Source organism: Dermacentor albipictus, unplaced genomic scaffold (genome assembly GCF_038994185.2).
Source record: "Dermacentor albipictus isolate Rhodes 1998 colony unplaced genomic scaffold, USDA_Dalb.pri_finalv2 scaffold_11, whole genome shotgun sequence".
NCBI lineage: Eukaryota > Metazoa > Arthropoda > Arachnida > Ixodida > Ixodidae > Dermacentor > Dermacentor albipictus.
The window spans coordinates 2,454,468-2,475,978 of NW_027225565.1; the positions used below are offsets into that span (position 1 = coordinate 2,454,468).

Genomic DNA, 21,511 nt, shown 5'->3' on the forward strand with positions numbered 1-21,511 from the left:
CAGAGCGTTATGGTTCAGCTTTTACGAGCAACGAAAAAGTTAGTACGCAGGCGCTGGAATCAGCATAAAAGTGCCTGCAAGATGAAATTTGCGAAAAATAGATGCACCATTTTGGCAAGTTGGGATACGAATTCAAAAGCACGTATATGAAATGCAGCTATTACAAAATATTTCTTAAGTGGTCGCTATCACCAGTCAACTCTTGGGCACACTAAGTTTATTGGAGCACGTGAAATCTATTGCGTCACAGAATGTTAAAGTTTTTGACCTAATTAAGAACGTTACGAATAATTATTCCACTCTTGTTTTGTTCTTGGTAGTACTAGACATATTACCAAGTTCTCCAAACTAATTGAGACATTCCGCTTACGTTTGGTGAAAGTAATGTTATGGTCGATGTGTTGGAAGTTGGTGTGTTTGTTGCAGCCTTTTGCAAATAAAACGCAAGCAAACGCTACGGAAAGTTATGAGTGTGTTTTATGAGCAACGCAGAACCTAGCCCGTTGCCTTGGCACAACTACAAAAGCCACTAAGATAAAATTTGCCAAAAATATGGGGACGGCTGTCGTAGATCAGTGTGCGAAGTTAAATGCGCATGGATCAAATTCAGCTATGTCAAACAATTTCTGAACTGTTTGAAGATTTCATATGGCTGTTTTAAGTTATGCTTCCTAATTTTCCGCAATACGTCTACTTTGCACCGAGTTCCATTTTGGTGGGAATGGACGGGATGTTAGGTGCAATGTGTGACGAAACTATAACTTTCCTCGCCTCATTAGAAGCGTTGCAAATAATTCCTAAAGCGTCGTTTCTTCTCTTTCTTCGTGCGTTATATACGAGGCTTGTAATAGGCTTGCACCGTACGCTATGTGAACTAAATAAGGCACCTTGTTTACACTTGTTCACAATTAGGGGCAGACTATGGGTAATATGCAGTCAACCTTCAAACTGTGTGTATTGAATACAAATTATGCAGTAAATTAGGTATGCAAGCTACCTGGGGCATTATGGGCGTATTTTACGGACAACGGAGGATCCATCAAGTTCCCGTGATAGAACGGTGAACACAACGGAGAACAAATTCAGTGACAATACAATTAGAAGACTCTCTGGCTAAGGAACCGGGATGTAGAATAGGTAGGAATGGATTATGTCCTTTTTGAAAATTTCTTAACAAGTCCTTGAGAGCGTTATATGCGTGCAAGTTGACAAAGGGGCCAGTTAAATACGGGTCAATTATATACGGACAACGTTTTAAAGTAGGTGATTAATTTCAGGGAGCTAAAATTCTTGTTGCAGCTATTCTACAGGGACAGCTTCGCTGGAAATTGGATTGCCATCCTGCAAGGTCGCGTAAGCTTGCACCCCGCCCCCTCCCCAGATTTCTTTTCCTCTTGACACTAACACCAATTTCAATTACACAGGTGTACGATTTGTGTAGCCTATAGGAAGCTACGCATTTGCTTCAGCTGCAACCCTCCACAGATTAAGCGATATCAAACTGCCGCCGAAGCTGTTGAGAAGCGGTACAAATTAGCAATTCGCAGGTTGGGAAACTGAACTCACGAATATGGAAAAAAGAATGCGACAGACTTACCGCAGCGTCCAGGCTGGTGACGAAGAGGGCGACACATTCGGCGTTGACCATTTCCTCAGTGATGGCGCTTCCCGCATAAGGCTTCTTCAAAGTGTAGACAAGTGTGCCGAGCTCGAAGGAAAGACCCATCTTGGTATTCGATGTGTACTGCTTGTCTCTCCTCATCATCTGTGCGATACTCCTCTGTGCGCAGAATGTACACATAAGATTTACTAAACAAGGTATGAAGAAGGTGATGGCTAGGCAAGGCATCTGCTGGCGCAGAACAAGATATATACATTAGCCCATGCCTTTGCATACTTGGACAATGATTTAGTAACAATGTCGTTTCGACAGATAGGTCTGCATTGCAATACGAGCTATAGCAAGGTGGCTGTCAAGCAACGACGGGAAACTAGCTGTTTCTACCTAGTACTGGAACTCATAGAATGTTCACATGTGCAGTGAGTGGGTACAGGTGCATGTTGGTGGAATGTTAAAGAGAACCGTTTCAGAAGGCATGACTGCTGCGTTGCTATGACAGCTGGTCAGCGACGAATCTGCACGGAATTTCATTGTCAAAACTGCAAGGTAAGCTCCATATAGCTGGGCCAGCACTGTGTTCAGAACATTATGCATCTTTGGAGCCCGCCGCACGTCGTGAGAGAACAAGTAACAATCACGTGGGGAAAACTCCTTAAAAGAAATGTTGTGGGCGTCCAGCCCCGCCATCACTGGTTCCCAGTTTGAAGGGCATGCCGACACCAAATTTCACACCGATACAAAGGAGCTAGGGCCGCGGTGCGTCGCTGGTACAGCGAAAAAAAAGGGGGCTTTGAGAAATGGTGATCCCCTATGCAACTCGCTCTACAACGAACGTCGATGCCAAGTGTTCGACAAGAAAAAAAAAATAAAATCTAGGTAATAGCTTAAAGTCTATAAGAGACGTCCACTCCAAGCTTCGTCCGTATACCTGTACGGTCGACTGTGCGAGCATTATCTGCGCTAAGCTTGGCAATAAAAAATAATACCAGACTCGGCATCTCATACAACTGCATGAGTGTAAGATATGGTATTTTTTTTACGAGGGTGCAGTCGACTACTCTTCGCTGTGGACTCACGTCAGTAAAGCGGGCAAGACGAGAATTACTTGTTTGATTGAATAAGTCAGTGCCCGTGTTTACAGGTCGACTACATTATACTTAAACACACCATGACCACTGGAGCCACTTATGATTCGAACATATTTCTTTTATGCTGAATGGTAAATCTGCCTCATGCCACGCCTATTGTTGATATGTAATCCTAATAAATCAGTCTCCTGAATTTTGCAGAGCACTTCTCCCGCTACGACAGCTTCAGTAATAATGAAGTGACCCGCAAACATGACGACCACTGCAAACTGAGCGAGGAACAACGCGCCAACTACATCGTGAAGCTCTTCTGTGTCATGCTATTATCCCGAATACTTACAAAAAATGGAAATTCTTTTTTCAAGATGTCTTACTTCAAAAAAAGAAACGATAAATTGGCTTCAGCTTGCAGTGCTCCATGAATTGTGTGCTGCTATGTAACAAAAGCAACAAAAAGCACTCAGACAAAATTAGGCTCGTTCACAGCATCGCTAGAAAGGGCAAAATACCGCCTGCGAGCTGAGCTCGTGTTGGGACGTTTTTACCAAAATTATGTGGACGAACCCAACTTGTCTGAACCACGGAGGAAGTGCCTTCTGAGGTGCCCTTCATCTAATCTCCCCCCCGACCCTCAGAGAATGTCCCTGTCAAGGAATATTTTCAGCAGACCGACTGTCTCGTGTGTTCATAGTGCCGTCATTTCCCCGAGAGGACTTACAAGACTACCATGTTGAGCTGCTAGAAACGATACTTTGTGCAAGCACTCCGCCTTCAACTTACTGTCCCCCTTACCTGTGGTATTCGCTTCGGGACGGTAGACTGCGAAACCTAATATCCGTCACTTTACTCGCTTGAAGGAGGAGCGAGATTAACCCCAGAATTCTGGAACGTCCCGGCACCACACGTTTCACCTCGGCTAGAGAAAGTGGACGGCAGCGTTGCCTCTCGACAGATGTTACTGCGGTTCGCTGACACCTCGTGGGAATTCTTGAGAGGCGTAGTGCCTTCTTCATTCAATAGGCGGCGTTATTCTTAACTCGGTGGAGGTGAGCTAGAGCTTCCAATCGAGTGTTGCTTTAGAATACGGGCCTAAGTTCTCGTTAGGTTGTGGCGCTGGCATCGCGCACCTATAGTGCCCATGGCGCGCCCGCATGTATGGTCCAGTTTACAGCGCCACTGCACGGACGCTGCCATTATTTAGCACGTGACCACGCCGCCATTGAGCGCCTTCTGGCGTCCACTTCCCGGTAGCGGACGACTTGCTGCGTGAATGCAGAAAAGGACCGTTTTCGCTTACTAGAGTGCATATTACGCGCCAGTGTTGCAGCGTTTTCGACGCAAAGTGCAAACGGAACTTTAGTGCTGTTGATAATTTGCACATGTCCTTATTTTATCCTGATGGCAGTAAGCGAGCGCTCCAAGTCGGCACATGCACGTGTTCGTATGAAGCGATACCCGATTGCGCGTACTTTCTCCCTCTTCCGTTTTCTCGTAACAGGATATATGTTTTACCTCTCTTCTCTACTATGTATTTTGTTGTGACGGTGGCAATGTGCCAGAAGTTTGTCGATGAAACTGTTTCGCATTCCAGTAAGCATGTCTCTGTTACTTCCATTACCCCTTACAACAATCTGTTGTTCTGAGATGCATAGACCGTGAGAGCAATCAGGGCAATATTTACAGACAGACAACTATCAATACTCATGATGATATATCAACAATAGGCGTTGCATGAGGCAGGTTTACCAGGTAGTGTAAAAGAAATATGCTCGAATTATAGGCGGCTTCAGAGCTCATGATTTGTTTAACTGTAATGTAGTCGACCTGTAAATACTGGCACTGATTGATCCCACCAAAAAATTCTCGTCTTGCCCGCTTTACTGACGGGAGTCCACAGCGAATGGCAGTCGACTACAGTCTCATAAAAAAAAGGCATACCAAATCTTGCACTCATGCAATTGTATGAGATCCCGAGTCTGCCTGTCTAGCGGCGCTAATAGCTTATCGGCCCCCGAATTTAGTCATTTAGATTAAAAGAAAGGAAAGTAATAAAAGGTCTCGACACAAAGTCCTTGGCGATTCATGTTTCAATGAACCTACAGTCCGTTAAGTATATTTCGGTATATTTGCGGTATAACCATCACAGGGTTTCCTCAAAGGCAGCAACTCAATCCATCAATACTCGGCGCTTCATGGTGGCGGCCCTGGATATACGCTGAGTGTTGTTAGGCAAGCGCAAAAAAGGAGTCCCGCTACAGTTGACGCCTCATGCATTCGTCGTGTCGACGGTGACATTGCGTTCTGTGGCTACGTTGAATAAATGCCAACGCATTACCGTTGACTGTCATCATCAGATGGGCCATGCTGCAGCTTTCTTGTTATTGACTGTAATTCGACTGCTACAGCAACGTGTCGTTTCTGTCGACAATCCCTTCATAAATTCGCGATAGCTGCTGAGTACACTTTATGATTTGACATTAAAAGAATGGCATCAACGTACTGAAATATGTAACAGCTGTAAGCTGTAGCTTACAGACTTATAGGGGTGTCCAATAATAGGATGTTTCCATCGAATCAATCGCAAACATTTCAGAAAGACACTTTCGCTCGAAAGGTGAACCACCGATTGCGATAGCCAATTAGATAGCTAAATGAAGTAAGGCTAGCAGTTTTATCAGGTGGATACAATGCTATGAACATTCGCTTACTAACTAAAGTAAAAGCATGCTGTCACGAGCGCATGGGCAAACACGAACCCATCTCAATCGATGACCGCGGGCAACCGTCGTCAAAGCGCTGCCGTGATGAAGTAGCTGTGAGCGAATTCGCCTTCGTACTGCCTGTGACTACAATGCTAGGAGCGAATTCGCCTTCGTGCTGCCTGCGACTTCAATGCTGTGAGCGAATTGCCTTCGTGCTGCCTGTGACTTCAATTCTAGGAGCGAATTCGCCTTCGTGCTGCCTGTGACTTCAATGCTAGGAGCGAATTCACCTTCGTGCTGCCTGTGGCTTCAATGCTGTGAGCAAATTGCCTTCGTGCTGCCTGTTACTTCAATGCTAGGAGCGAATTCGCCTTCGTGCTGCCTGTGACTTCAATGCTGTGAGCGAATTGCCTTCGTGCTGCCTTTTACTTCAATGCTAGGAGCGAATTCGCCTTCGTGCTGCCTGTGACTTCAATGCTAGGAGCGAATTCGCCTTCGTGCTGCCTGTGACTTCAATGCTAGGAGCGAATTCGCCTTCGTGCTGCCTGTGACTTCAATGCTGTGAGCGAATTGCCTTCGTGCTGCCTTTGACTTCAATGCTAGGAGTGAATTCGCCTTCGTGCTGCCTGTGACTTCAATGCTAGGAGCAAATTCGCCTTCGTGCTGCCTGTGGCTTCAATGCTGTGAGCGAATTGCCTTCGTGCTGCCTGTGACTTCAATGCTAGGAGCGAATTCGCCTTCGTGCTGCCTGTGACTTCAATGCTAGGAGCGAATTCGCCTTCGTGCTGCCTGTGACTTCAATGCTAGGAGCGAATTCGCCTTCGTGCTGCCTGTGACTTCAATGCTGTGAGCGAATTGCCTTCGTGCTGCCTGTGACTTCAATGCTAGGAGCGAATTCGCCTTCGTGCTGCCTGTGACTTCAATGCTAGGCATGTTGAAGAAAACGCACACGAAGCCATCAGCTATCTCTGGTGGGGCAGCCTTCGAACCCATCACACAGACGACCTCCAAGGGAGGGCGCGGTCTGCCGCGCTCATCCGCCACAGCCGGAGTAGAAGAGGAAATGCCCACTAACCGGACCCCCTTCCCCCTCCCCCTCAAGCACGTACACAACTCACCGACCTTCCCCCCTAGCCTCCCTTGCTGCACGAGCGAGAAGACGCGCCGATTCAAGCCACTGTGCTCTGCGCTCGCCTTCGCGAGCTTTTCCTCGCACCTACAGCATACGGCGACACCGATGGAGGAAATTCCCCTTGAATGTGCATATATAATTGCTGCCGAAATAGACGGCCTTCGGTTATCGCATGGAATGCCAAATATTGCTCAGTTTTAACACATTGAAATTTGTAGATTAGATGTAACTAATATGTAGTCATCCTATCTCATGAAACTGATAACAATGAAACAAAGTTCGCCACATGCGCGTCGGAAAGTGTCACGTTCGTTGAGCGATAAACCAGTGATAGTCAAATGTGTGTGGAATTGCGATGCTGAGCTCGAGGGCGCGGGATCGAGTCCTGTCCGAGGCGGCCGCATTTACGTGGTGCGAAATGCAAAAAAAAGGAGAGAAAATACTCGTGTCGGCCATTAGGTGCACGTTCAAAAACACCAGGTGGTGAAAATTATTTCAGGATCCACTAATACGGCGTTTTTCATAATCATGTCGTGGTTCCGGTGAGTATATTATCTCATAATTCAAATGTTTTTCGTTGACCGGCGGATTAGCCTACAGGTATTCTTTGGCAGATTTGGTCCATCGCTTTAAACAATCCAAATATCGTGAGATCGACCAAGCAATATGTTGCTTTGGCTACATCGAGACAACAAATTCGCGTGTTGCATAGTTCGAAGCAGGATTATTTAACGACCGGAAACTACACTACACAGAAACAGTCTACATCATACGTTAGCTCAGCCAATGTTGCCGTACGCGCGGCAGTTGCGGCTTTCCTGCATCACAATCATGTGAGAGAGCTTCCGCTTGGAATCCTTATTCCTCCCTACAGACGGCAGTAATTCTTTTCCATTGTACTATTCGATAGAAACGAATATTCGACAACGTCGAATATTTACTGCTAGAATCGCACACGAATTTAGAGACTATTGGAGTCGTATTCGGAAGTTTTTAAACTTGCACGCCTCTACCTTGCTTTTTTTATAGATGGTCACGTTTTTCGTAACGGAAGCACGTTACTCACGATGTCAGGTGCCCGGCCGGCTTGCTTGGCAGCAGATGCCTTGTACGCGCTGCTGTCGAAAACGGAAGGTGGGTGGCTGTAGCACACTCCTTTACCCTCGGTCCACCCCACAGAGCTGTAGGCGATGACCGTGTCTGCCACGTGGTTGCTGTAGCAAATTGAAGCACAGTACGCCTTGTTCAGTGATGAGCGGGAGATACAAAAAAGTTTGTTTATGACAATTCGTGTCCATATACAGGCAACCAACAAAGTTCGTCAGATGACGGGATGTCGTTGGCTGGAGCCTGCGTTTCGAAATAGGGCTCTGCCTTCGCCAAGGCAACGACGGTGGCAACGTGCAGTTGTTCCCTGACGGAGACAAGTGCGCTTCGCGAAACACTGCTTTCAGCTACGAAACATTGCTTCTCTGACCACCCGTTCACCTTCTGTGAGAACGTATTTATGGACTGATGCACACTCCTAAAGGGCATGCAATACATCTATGGTGACCAGGTAAGAGGTATAAAAAAAACGCAGCGCTTGCATCTAAGATCCAGAAAAATGTTGCACTTTGTGATGCACTTTCACGGTGAACAACGGTTCAAAATGAAATAAAATTGAAGCAAAAACAACAGGCACAGATATTACGAAGGACAAATTGCGGAATTATTCGCATAAGCAATATTCTCATGAAAAGGATTCCGCAAGGCGTAGTTTCAGAGTCGAGCTCAATTTCTGGCAGTCCGCTATGCGCTCCGACATTGGCGCCTAAGGGTGAATGATTCGAGTAATTTATTCGGGCTCATCCAAGCGGTTTTGCAGCACCACGCTAGAACACGTCTAACACACCTCCCCGCAAATGAGCCGCTTATCGTGTTTTTCATTTAAGAAACTTAGATTCAATTTTTTTTTGTTTTACATTCCGAAACTGCTGCATGATCGTGAGTGCCGCTGTAGTGTGGGGCTTCGGATTAATTTTGACCTTGCACCTGAAGTAATTTAATGCGGGACAAGCGGGCACAATATCGTACGTCACGTAAACCACTTGTGGAAGGACGCAGTATGGGCCGGTGTAGCGAGGAAGGAGCTTTTCAGAAAGGCCCACATGCCGGGAGGGGGACCAAAGTAGGACGAAGTCACCTAGAGCAAAGTGTTCGTCATGGTGTCGCTGCCCATAACGGCGCTTATGATTCCCTTGGGGGGGGGGGGCAATAAATCTAATACAGGCCATCTGCAGGGCGTAATCAGCCCGGACAATGGCGTAGCGTGCATATTCCCTCGTTGAAGTTGCAGGGGAAGGAATAAATGTGTCTAACGGTAAAGTTGCTTCAGGTCTGAACGATAAAAAGGAGAGTATCGAGCAGTGCCGTGGCGAGGGGAAGTATGTGCGAATGTCGCGTATGGCAATGCAAGGTCCCAATCACAGTGGTCAGCCGACACATACTTTGAAAGAAAGTCTGGTAACGTCCGATTCAAGCGCTTGGTGAGCCCTTTCTTATGTGGGAGGTATGGCGTGATGATCTTGTGCTGCGTGGGCTAGGCGCGCAGGATGTCCTCGATGACTTCCGACAGGAGGTCCGGCCTCAATCAGTCAGCTATTGAAGTGGGGTACCGGGTACTAAAATTATCTCACGGAAGAGAATGTCCGCCACGTCTGTAGCAGAGCTGGTCAACAATACTCATGTCATTGCATAGCTCACTCGATTCGTCTCCTGAAGCAGATGTAGCAAAAGGTCCGAGATGGCCCAAACCTTCACGGAAGAGGAGTGCAGATTGGACGTCGATGGGTTGAAGATACCTAGCAGGAAGTGCAGGCGGTTTCTTTTGGCGTTAGCAGAGCTCGCAGGCGCTGACCTAACGTTGTACGGAGTGAGCTAGGTCAGGTGAATAGAAAAGATGGCTCACGCGGTCATGTGTGAGTGTGAAACCAAGGTGGCCAGCGGTTGGGGCGTCGTGCAGCTCACGAAGAACTGTGTAGCGCAGGTGTGATGGCATAACTAGGAGGTGCTCAGGACCGTCAGGGTACACGTTACGCCGATGTAAAGTACCATCCTTCAGCATGCACAGAGGACATTCACACAGAGGACTCGCTAGCAGAGGATTCCAGGCGCTCGATTTTTTCTCTTAAGTACGCATACCTACTTTGATCTTCGGCGATGTTAATCAAATGGCTCACAGAAAAGACGCAATTGAGGTATTCAGTGTGCAAAGAGTCAGTCGGTCACAGGGTAGCGGGACAATCAATACGCATCTTTGTGCAAGCTTTCTATCTTGAATACTACTATGCAGGTGTACTCTTGCCAACAGATGGCATGATGGTCGGAAACTACTGTGAATGGTCGGCCAAATAGATGAGGGCGAAATTTTTCCACTGCCCACACGAGAGCGAGGCAGTCACCTTCAGTAAATGAGTAATTTCGCCTTGATACGCACAGCAGCCTGCTGGCATAAACGACGACTTAATTCACTCCGCGTTGACGTTGGGCCGAGACGGCGCCTACCTTGTAGCCACTTGCGTCAGTGCGGATATCGGTTTGAGCTGATGAGTCGAAGTGGGCCAGAATGGAAGACGTTGTGAGGATTGTGGTTAGCTCGGAGAAAGTTGTGACTTGTGCAAGACCCTAGGTAAAAGGGGCGTTTTGTTTACGAAGAAATCGCAATCTCTGCAAAATTCTTCACAAACCGGTGGAAATAGGAGGAGAGTTCCACAAGGTTGCGAACATTTTTGGCAGACCTGGGCCCAGGGAAGTCTTTCAGGGCTCGAATTTTTTTCACTGGGACCTGCAGCGCCCACAATAGGCCAAGTATTGTAATGCGACAATGGCTAAAACGGCACTTTAATGAATTCAACTGAAGTCCGGCATGGCGGAAGACGTCAAGAACTGCTGACAGGTGTTCGAGGTGTGTATCAAATGTGAGTGAAAACGCAATTACGTTGAGAAAATGACATAAGCATGTATGCTACTTCAACCCATGAAGCAGAGAGCCCATCATTTTCTCTCGAATGTGGCTGGGGCATTGCGCAGACCGACAGTAAAGCCCATCAAGAGCTACAAAATCCGTTTTCTCCCGGTCGCTGGAGTCCACAGCAATCTGCCAATATCCGGATCAAAGGTCTATAGTAGAGAAGTAAGCGACACCATACAGACACTCAAGAGCATGGTCAATCCGCGGTAAGGGGTAAGCGTCTTTCTTAGTAGTGTTCTTGAGATACTGATAGTCCACACAAAGGCGCCGTGATCCACCCTTCTTTCTTATTAAAACAGCAGGAGGTGCCTAGGGAGTGGAGGATGGCTGGATAATGTTCTTCGCAAGCATCTTCTTTACTGTTTTCTCCCTGCTGAATGACGCTTCGCTCAGACGCAGACACTCGACAGAGACGATCGGTGAACAGAGCCTGCATGGCTGTGTATGCGATGCGGGACAACGAATGCCTCGCCCAAAGGCCAATTACTGAAGTGGAGATTGTCACGATAAGATTCTAGAATACATCTGAGGATGACAGTGTGTTCAGGCGGAAGGTCATTAGAGAGTTATAGCTCAGAGAGCCAGTGGGCCAGCGGGCTCAGCGCGACAGCGTAGACACCGCTGTGCATGTGGTACCGCGCATTCGCAGTGGAGTCTATGCTGGCCCGCTGGGCCCGCTGCCCCGCTGGCTGGCTGTGCTATAACTCTGTATTAGCGATCATGCTGCGAATAATGATAATGATCATAATCCGCGTGCTCATCCGAGGCCATGTTGAGGCCAGCTAGGCCATCGGAGGCCTAGCTGAAAGTCTTGCAGTGGACAAAGGTGGGCTACGGAAAGCCCCTTTGGAAGTACTTGCTTGGCGAAGCCTAAATTCACAAGTGGAAGGCAGCTTCGGCTTGCTTAATGCCCGGGATCGCGTAGGGTGCAGTGACACCTCGCGTGAACCTTGTCATAAATTGATCTGCGATGCAGACAGAGTATGCCGATTGCTGATAGCTTCGTGTGGGCTGTGCTATCGCCACTTAGTTCGCGTTGACGAGGAAGCGCGAAGGTGAATTCTCTCGCCGCCCCTGCCGCGCTTTTTCACTCCAGCTCTGTAATAGCAAGTGTGCGCGGTCGTCGAGTGAAATGTGTTGATGTTTGCCTGCGTGCTCGTGGCACCATGCTTCTTAATTTAGTTAGCATGCAGTTGCTTACACGTTTGTACAGCCGATAGACGTACTATCCTTACTTCGTATAGCTGTCTATACTTTCAGGCGAAACTGCGATTTTATTGTATTCGTAACAACGTAACATGCAACACTAGAGATTCGGTGCTTGCTGTCTCGCAGAGTATTTGCGGTACAATATACGGGTCTTACTGTGTCACAATGTTAAAGTGTGAGACTGGGCGAGTTCACGCGAAAGCCATTTATGCTGCAAATACAAGACAATAGGCTGCATGGTTTGGTTCTGTAGAATTCTATTTCTTAGAAATTTCCCCAGAGAAGCCGACATTGATAAATAGAACACAATGGACATTTGAACACCTTTGGGCTCTTGGGCTCTTGTGCTCTAAACACATTTGGGCTTTGGGCTCTTGTGCTCTAAAAGCGAGAAATGAAAAAAAAAATGGCGTCCTTAACCGTTATATACTTACTTGACAGCGTCGGTAAAAATGTTCTGCAGGAGCTCATACGCGCTTGGCTCTTGATAGCTGGTTATTCCGAGAGCTATTAACGTTTTTCTGCTGGCGTCGCTGCCTTGAAAGTTTTTTAGCTTCTGGAAAGAAATGCGTTAGAAAGCATAATAAGACGAAATCAGCGCATGCACCTTTGAAAATACTAGGTCGAGATAATTGGCAAACAATAAAAAGACGAGTAATGATGATCGTTCTTTGATTGTTTTTATCTGCGTGGCATTTGTTCCTGCTTTCTTGCTTCTTTAGTTTATAGTTCACCTTCACAAAATGGTATTTGTGAGCCATGAATATACTATGATGAATATGGATTTGTGTTTGTTCACAATTCTTCTATTTCATAAAGCCAGCGTGACACTTCTCTGCAAGCAGGCCAAGCACACACTAGAGTGCAAAGAACCTCATGTACAATTAAATTATCCTAATAAAGAAGCGGATTTGGACAGAAGACGCGTTGACGAGGAGAAGGCTGGCCGCAATGAAAGTCATGACTCTTAGCGGAATAAAAAAAATCGAGTTAGGGGGATCTCTCCACGCTCTGCGTCCCCCTTTGTTTTGGACGCTTCACCTCATGCGAGATACCAGTCTCGCAGGGTGTTAACCTAGGTTTTCGACACCTGTAGACCGAAATTATTCTTTTTGCTTTCTTTGCTTACCTGCAAAAGCGCATTCCATATATATGTGATTATTCTGTAGTCATAAGTGGGCTTGACCTTCGACTAACAAGTCCATGAACTGGTTGTTGCGTCGCATACGCATTTACCACCCCTTCGAGCAGCGCACACGCATTGCACCTTCAAGTGATAATGTACGATGGGTGTTTCCTGTCTCGTTTGCTTCCGTTCCCGTCCTTTAAAGGCAAAGTTTTCCTTTTTGTACCTCGCCGGTGTGTTGTGACCGTCACTGCCGTCTGGCTGTTTGCTTGCCGAATAGGCCAACGAATCACAGCACAGTACGCGCGCCACTCAGTCCGCTGGGTTCCTTGCAACACCACCAGATGGCCCTCGCCTCCGCGCATCCGCAATGCCGGTTGTGTGAGGATATGAAATAATTTAGTGCCATTTCACTTTGTGAAGGTGGATGGCTTGTGAAGCTGTGTATGTGGGCCCTTCAATGGCGAACTGTCCATTGCCGTGCGTGAAGCGCCGTATGCACATATATGGAAGGCGAGATATGCGACTACTCGCTCCTCCACGATGTTGTGCCTCGGAAGATGATGGGGCTCCGGGGGTTGTGCATGCCCATGTATTTCTGCAAAACGCGGCACGGAACCTCTTACTAACGCATCGTGGCACGTAGAAAAGACGCGCACCTCACCGCACTCCGAGGGCACACTTTGCTTCACCGTAGTCAAGGCGATCGTGCGTTGGTGAACGTCGCGCAATGCAGTAGTGGTTGTGAGGTCACTCGGAAACCGCAAGCGGTCACAGACAGCACAGACCGCACAAAATTGGTTCCCCCTCAAACTCCCTCTGAAACCTGGCCGTTGCTACGGTAAAGCTTTCCAAGTTTTCGCGACTGGCCCCACAGGGATGGTTCGCATTTCTTTCCGCCTCGTGGTTTTGGCGGCCAGCAGGCCTGCGGCACCGCCACCAAAGGAGAGTGGAAGAGATACGCAAATGCTTGGAACGCCGACAAAGAGAGGGTGATGCAAACGTAGACATGGCCGACGCGGGTCAAAGCGTAGTATCTGTTCTTATCAGCATAATATCTGATACGGGTTCTATTTGGACCCAGCATATTAAAGTAATTTTTGTAAGCTGGCGGAGTGCGTAATGCCTCCTTCACCTCTGCCGCGGCTCGCCCCGGTATTTCACTATCTTCTGGATCGGCCTCGTGATCGGCCCACGTATGGGGAGAAAAGAACTCCATAGAGGAACGCATTTTTTTTTCCGGAACCTATACGCCATTTCATACATTACTGTCAACGCTGTGGAGGCTAGAGATACTTCTTCCAGTGGCTTCGTTCGCGCTTGGATTTAATCCGATGTTTTCTGACCGTGATTGTGCGCTACTCTTCTTCATATAGGCTCAGTATCGAATGAAATAACTTTTAATTCTTAGAATCAAACACACTGTGGTATACGACTGCTAATGCATTGTTCTGGATCATTTTTATTTTTGCTGTTCATTTCGGATTTTTTATTGGCAACCAGTCGCCAGGAGCCTCGTGCGCATGCTCGCGCGAGCGAACGCTTTTGGCGCGCCGCGAAGTGTAGACTGAACACGCGGAGTGACTTGATCGAACTTCCTGCGTAGTTTCCACAGCGTTGACGCGCTATGTGTATGGAACGGAGTATAGCCATATGCAGCTTCGCTGTAAAAAAAATGACCAGAAAACTCTCCTTCGCACATGCACGACTGCGTGGTAATGAGGAAGCAAATGCTCCTTGCGGTTAAAATGGATTCGAATTGCGCTACGTACATATGCGCATGCCGCCTCTGAAACCCTGTCGAGTTGAGCGCGTCTGTCGGACTCGCTAGTAGTCAGCAACTCCGCTTAACAAGACGCTCGCATAATTCGTGTGCGCCTACGGTAGTGCGCGTGTGCTCTGGTGTTTCGATTATTTATGCACTGACACAGCGGTTTGCTACATATAGATTCTAGCTCGTTGGATATGCTGCGTTTCCGGGATAGTTGGACTGTGCGCCGTTCATTTCTCTTGGCTCTTCGTACTCCTCGCCATTCGTAATCTTTGGAATGTTGGGCGGTAATGTGACAACGAAATGTTCAAGGCCCGACTTCGATCCAGATTCCCCTTTGCGCGCTCTCAGTTTAAACAAAAGCTGCTGGCTCTATAGACAAGCCTGTATTGTTTCTGGTGGCCGACTGTGCTTTCAGAGCTGTGCTAGATAATTGTATCTTCTGCACCCGTCTGTAGTTGCAGTGTCCGCAGTCTACATTGGGGGCGGGGGAGTGCTAGATGCGGTACTTCCTGCTTCTTCTTTGAGCAGTGTGTGTCTTTGTCTACTGCGGAGGTCCGCTGCTGTGGATGTCGGGCATTGCGTCGTTTCGACACGAACCACATTGCGATAACATGGGGAGAAGTCACGGTCCCCCATACCGGGCCAGTAGTACAGAGCCGATGCCGTACTGTTTTTTTTTTCTTTTCTCTTCTGTGATGCACAATGCAGCAGAATTGTCCGCTCTTGCCACACGTACCGCTAAATCACCAAAACGCCCTTTCCTCAGTTACGCCGATAACGCTGCTTGCCTGGAACGGACGGTAGTTGCCTTCTCTCCTAGCACTTAGCGAATTGATTTACTGGATGCCGCCGCGGCAAGTGAATGACAGCCACGGCCGCTTTGTTTTAGTACATCTCGGATAAGAAAAGCCCTGCATACTTTTAGAAGTGCTGCCAAAACGGAATGCATGCAGAGAATCTACAGAAAATATATTCAAGAAAATCTATAGCCTAGCGCAGCGCGTCCCAGTTGCCTCCATAGGCACTTGACCTTGCAGAGGTCAACGTTGATCATCGACTGCATAGTGCCATAGTGTGACGCGGGGTGCCGCGTAATTTATCCGGGAAAGATGGCGGCGAGTCTCGAGTCTCGCTTGGTGTTATTCCATTGCCCAACTATACAGGCAGTCGTCCGATACTGTAGGTCTCGTCATCATGCGCGCACCAGGTGAGGACGGCGCACCTCTCCTCCAGACCGGAAGTGGCTGCGCACGGGTATCTGCGCGAGTCAGCACATTACGCGGCTCGCGTGTGTTACATCTCGGAGGTAGTCTGCGGCGGGTGGAAAAGTTGAGGGCGAGCCGAGATGGCTGGTGGCTTCAAGCACGCTGTGTTTTTGCGCACGTTGTCTTGGAGGCCGCGCTATATTTTGTTTGGGAGACAAGCCGAAGCGAGAGGCAGCGCGAAGCGTTCACTCACCGCTGTTGGCGCTCTACTACAAGCCAGTGTTGTGGCAGTGAGTGATCGTGGTAATCAAGTTGGATATGTCTGTTTGCCTGCAAGTGCGTGAAACCACGCCTGTCAATTTAATTATTAAGCGAGTGTGCGATTCAATTTATGCGGGCGATAAAATTATGACCGGTACTTCGTGTTCTTGCGTAATCCATTGCTGTCCATGTCAACGATACAATGGCAGAGGAAACTACCAATAACCAATGTTGCGATGCTGCACTGCGAGAGTACTACGCAGCTCAAAAGGTGCGAAATCAATTCTGCCCTATAAGCTGTCGCCACTCCTGCTTCAGCCTTTCTCTCTCTCTCTCTCTCTCTCTCTCTCTCTCTCTCCCTATCTGTCCCCATGCCTTAGTTCCTCGTCCATTTTCCCCACCCTTTACTGTGTTTCCTGCCTACAACCAAAAGAGCACGCCTCACTTCGCGTATAATTTCTATAGAAATTTTTGAACGTTGTTTGTTCTATAACTACACAGTGTATATAGTACAAATGTCTGATTTTTTCATAATCGCGTTTTGTTTTATCGCACAACTGTCCCTGGTCTTATTGATCTTTGGCGCCCTCGATTTGTTTTTCTTCTTTACGACCAAACTCGAACAGTTCAGTCCTGAGCCGCCGCGTAGTCTCCTACATGGCCACCAACTGGACATGTAACGATCACGTCGATTACCGCACTGGGACAGGTGGCGGTCACGTGGATATGCGTGTTCGAACCCCGGTGGGCACGTATATTAACGTTAGCGGCACGTAAAGTGCACATACGCGGGGCACATACCACGCTTACTCGATTCTATAGCACGCACTTTTCTTCAAGAAAAGTACACAAATTTAATCGCATGTGTGCTGTATTCGAATACGAAACCTACATAAAAACAGCAACATATTATCGTCAAAGTGATTCAAATTTCTTTAATCGAATCCAATGCAGACGTCGCTGCAGCTAAGGGAGCTGTGGCAGCTTTGAGCTCACCCCTTCAGTTTGTGAGGCTGCCTTGGTCTTCAAGGCGTTTAAGAAATTCGGTATCTCACATTCCATAAGTGGCAACGAAGATTATATGTTCGGGGCTGTAGTGATAACGGGGCCTTTGACAGTGGCGGCAGTGACGCCTGTTCCACTGCAGACGCGCGCAATAAATTTTGTCCAGAACAAACCGCTCTTGAGAATGAACAATGAACAGCGTTGTATTTATATTTGATAATTGTGGGTGTGGGTGTTCCAAGTAAGGCATTGCAATTGTTTTTATTACTGTTTGTGAGAATGATGTCCATACATCTATCAAAGGTGCGTAAGAATCTAGCAGTGACCGTAGATGGTACTGCGACGTACTACGGTACGTGGCTCATTAAGACAGTATTCTTGCTCGGCCATAATGTACAGGTGTACATGGTATGCGATGTCTGTTTCATGCTTTTTTGATTTTGTTCGTACAGTGGCCTTTGTATGTAGGAAGGCAGTGTAAACAATTCGTATCGTGCAAATGGTGTCTGCCTTAAGCTCTTTCAGAATAAACGACACCGACAAGCGGCATTAGTGCGATATTTCACACGCGGACCAGGATTGATTGATTGATTGATGATTGATGTTTAATGGCGCAAGGGGCGCGGACCAGGAGGAGTGATGTACTTACTTGAAGAAGTTTTTTTTGCTTTGTCGTACAGCGCCCTGATCTTCTGCGCGCTCTGCAACACGTTCAGAACACCATAGTGCTTGATGTTTTTCGGTACAAGTTCCGTTAGCTTCTCCTCTATCGTTCCGTTGAAGTCGGCGGCGCTTGAGTACCTTGGAAGGAGCGAACGAGATCGAAGGTCGTGCCCTTGTCACTTCGATCTGTGCAGAGGCGTTCGTTCACTGATATCCCACGTGCAAGAAATTCACCAAAATTTGGCACTTCAACCTGATTTCTTGCGCGACACACTTTCGTCATAAGTGACAGGCAGTATTTCACAATGCCTACTAATGTACAGACACGAGCGAAATTCTAGCGACCACGACTTCGAGACAAGACAAAAAAGGAAAAAAAAGGGTATAGGTTGCATCTCGGAAGCGACTACAACACAGGGTTCATGAAATGCCTTGTTCGTTTTGCAGAGAGTGTATTGGCGTTAGGCTACATTTACGACGTAGTCATATGCACAAGTTACGTTCATTCACAAATTAGAAAGTTTATGTGCCTAATTGCTGTTACAGCGTATGGTTGTACGTCTTACGGTCAAGCTTTGCGATCCTGCTCGCTTCCCAAGCATGGTGCGCCCATTTGTTTTACAAGCTTGACCAGGATAACGTAATACTATATATATCTAATTTTATTTCAAATTTGTTGTGGGCCCTCTGAGGTAGGTCGTAATTTATTTATTTGAATACTCTCAAGGCTATAAGGCAATGCAGAGGGGGTGGGTTACATTGCAGTGAAATAGTATAACAAACAAAAGAGAAGAAAAAAAAGATGACATCCTAATATAAATGTCAATATACATCATAATATACGTTTTACATACACGCCATAGTGAAACAAATAGTGAGATAGTAAAATAATGAAAACAAGATCAACTAAGAAAAATAAAAACATCTAATTACATCTGCACATACTACTGAAATAGTGAAAAAATTTTAATTGCATCTAATTAGAAAAGAGAACTATGATGGCAGTCTTGAAAGAGCCGCTATCCTCTGTAGCAACAACTCAGGCGGGAAGGTGATTCCATTCTTTGATGGTCTTTGGTAAGAAGGAATGTAAGGAAAAGTTAGTGCGACAGAAAGAAGGGGCTATTGTTAGGGTGGTCCGTGCGCGATGAATGGTAGGATGGTGCTGAGACGAATTCAGCCTGAAGAATTGAATTGTGAAACAGATCTTATGAAAAAGAGGAAATACTTTTCGTCGTATTATCAAGTCAAGACATAGGTCAAGGCCAAAAGAATATTTCATTGAGGTGACGCTTGAAGATCGGTTATAATCTGATAACATAAATATTGCCGCTCAGTTTTCGATAGATTAATGAGTCAACTAGAGTCTTTTGATGAGGATCCCATATCAGCGCTGCATATTGTTGTTCGGGTCGAATTATTGTCTTATATAATACTGGATCAAAGTTTGAATGGGCTTGGTTAAAGTTTCTACGAAGGCATTTCAGCGAACGATTAGCTTTGTTGTAATGTAGTTTATGTGATGGCACCACCAAACATTACTGGTTCTTCGTACTGCGATCTAATTTATTTCTATTAGTAAGATAGTCAAAAGAACTGGAAGGAATGCAGAGGCGAGAAATGGTCATTTTACATATAGTTGCGTTGAGAGTCATTTGTCGTTTGTTACACTACTCATACATGGTGTCAAGGTCAGATTGAACATATAAAAATTGTTTTTATTGGTTATCGGGCGAAAGCTGACGCAGTCATCGGCGAACAACTTTGTCGATGAGTTAAGGCCGTTAGGAAGGTAGTTAACATAAATTGGAAGCAGCAAAAGACTTCGCCAAAATGGGCGGGGCGCACGCATGAATCTTTCACGGAAGGCCAGTGGCGAATTTTTCATAAATACCGATGTTTTACATCACTGCAGCCCTATTTGGGCAATTCCGTAAATAAATGTCCCCCCCTACCCCCCCTCCCCGCCCCTCGACCCAGCCTCACTAGTTGATGGTTCGGTCTCGTGCGCTTGAGTGAATCTACTGTTATCACAGTCCATATGGATACGGGCACACTAGAGCCGTGGTCAAAAGCTTTGAATATGTCTGTCTTGCTGCCCGAGTCTCGTCACGCCATTCTTGGCGTGCTGAACGCGAAGCGGCCGTAGACGAGCAAGCGTCAAAATTCTGCAGCGAAGTGCCCACTTGTAGGCCTTCTCCTGGTAAGCATGCACATGTTTGAGTCTGATAAATTATACCAACTATGGCGTAGCCAACTCTCTCAGAACGAGACCATTTACACACGCACTGGCGAGCTACTCCTCTGAGAAAGTCAGCCGCGAGTCTAACTTGAGCTCCGATTGCGTCATGCGTAGCGCGAAACCGGCGTGGTCTTCGGAAGCCACACATCTCAGACGGAGTAACGGTTTCGAGTTGAATTGAAGACAGGGTGCAACCGTATTTGTGGCTACCGCCGTTTGTAGGAAATGTGACCACGGTCCTGGAATGTACCCGTTATTCAGAGTGAAAGGAATTCGAGCGTTCAACGACATCAAGGTTTTGGTCACAGCGGTCTTTACCATTGCCGACGGGCAGGTATACTCAAAAACGCTCGCCCATTGTGTACGTGACCCGGGCGGGTGAAGAGCGCCCGGGCCAGGTACACCTTATAAGGTACTTGCCTTATCGGCCTAGGATGATAACGGTTAAGAGCTTCGCCGTGGGGAAGACGTCAGCATGAGCTCTATTGCTCGGGGGTGATGCTGTCGGTGAACCGGAGACATCAGCCTTCTCGACACGAGTGCGAGACGTGCGCGCAACGAACCCCGGATCACCCAGAACTTGCACCATCCCTTTGGCAACAAGTTTTGTGTTTCAGCGCAAGGCCACGGAGCAGTTCTTGTGGAGCCCTCATTTCATGCGGATTGAAGAGGTCAGTTGTTGCGCAGGTGTTGAATATATTATTGGGCATAATCTGCACACACGCACGCGCACACCTGGCATATCCAAGTTAACAAACACAATTGTGCGGATGCGTAGTGAAGCTTTCGTGAACTGGTTAAGACAATGCTGTAGGTTTGGCCATTTTACTTCTGGGTCTTTGGCGCGAGGGAAACTGGAGCGCGCGCGTGTACTCTCGCTCACGCGTGTGACACACCACGTGACACGCGGGACGACCACCTTGAAGATACAGTTGGCGTTAGCTCGATAGAAGTATAAGTGCGATTGGTTCCTACTGGTCAGAGCACCGTGCTGCGTGTGACACAGCACGTGACATGCGCGACGACCATCTCGAAGATACAGTTGGCGTTAGCACGATAGAAGTATAGGTGCGATTGGTTCCTATTGGTCAGAGCACCGTGCTGCGTGTGACACACCACGTGACACGCACGACTACTATTTCGAAGATACAGTTGGCGTTAGCTCGATAGAAGTATAAGTGCGATTGGTTCCTACTGGTCAGAGCACCGTGCTGCGTGTGACACAGCACGTGACATGCGCGACGACCATCTCGAAGATACAGTTGGCGTTAGCACGATAGAAGTATAGGTGCGATTGGTTCCTACTGGTCAGAGCACCGTGCTGCGTGTGACACACCACGTGACACGCACGACTACTATTTCGAAGATACAGTTTGCGTTAGCACGATAGAAGTATAGGTGCGATTGGTTCCTACTGGTCAGAGCACCATGCTGCGTGTGACACAGCACGTGACACGCGCGACGACCATCT

General features: G+C 47.4%; 2 protein-coding genes and 1 pseudogene across 5 annotated transcripts in view; 2 read left to right on the top strand and 1 right to left on the bottom strand.

Moving 5' to 3' along the window:
* The window catches only part of LOC135896560 (uncharacterized), a 208,958-nt gene that overhangs the window by 99,262 nt on the left and 88,185 nt on the right, over positions 1-21,511 (top strand). The window lies entirely within an intron of this gene.
* Positions 1,611-21,511, bottom strand: part of LOC139051339 (uncharacterized) — a 49,831-nt gene continuing 29,930 nt past the window's right edge. For 2 of the 3 annotated variants that reach the window (XM_070528362.1, XM_070528363.1), the window contains 4 exons: positions 17,785-17,936; positions 12,199-12,320; positions 7,610-7,757; positions 1,611-1,780 (listed from right to left, as the gene is read on the bottom strand). In XM_070528362.1, coding sequence (XP_070384463.1) covers positions 12,232-12,320; positions 17,785-17,936 — 241 coding nt within the window. In that variant the 3' untranslated portion in view covers positions 1,611-1,780; positions 7,610-7,757; positions 12,199-12,231. Of the gene's footprint in view, positions 1,781-7,609; positions 7,758-12,198; positions 12,321-17,784; positions 17,985-21,511 lie in introns of those variants that run through there. The other variant, XM_070528364.1, reaches the window with a different exon arrangement.
* On the top strand, positions 13,900-14,079 carry LOC139051408 (U2 spliceosomal RNA; annotated as a pseudogene).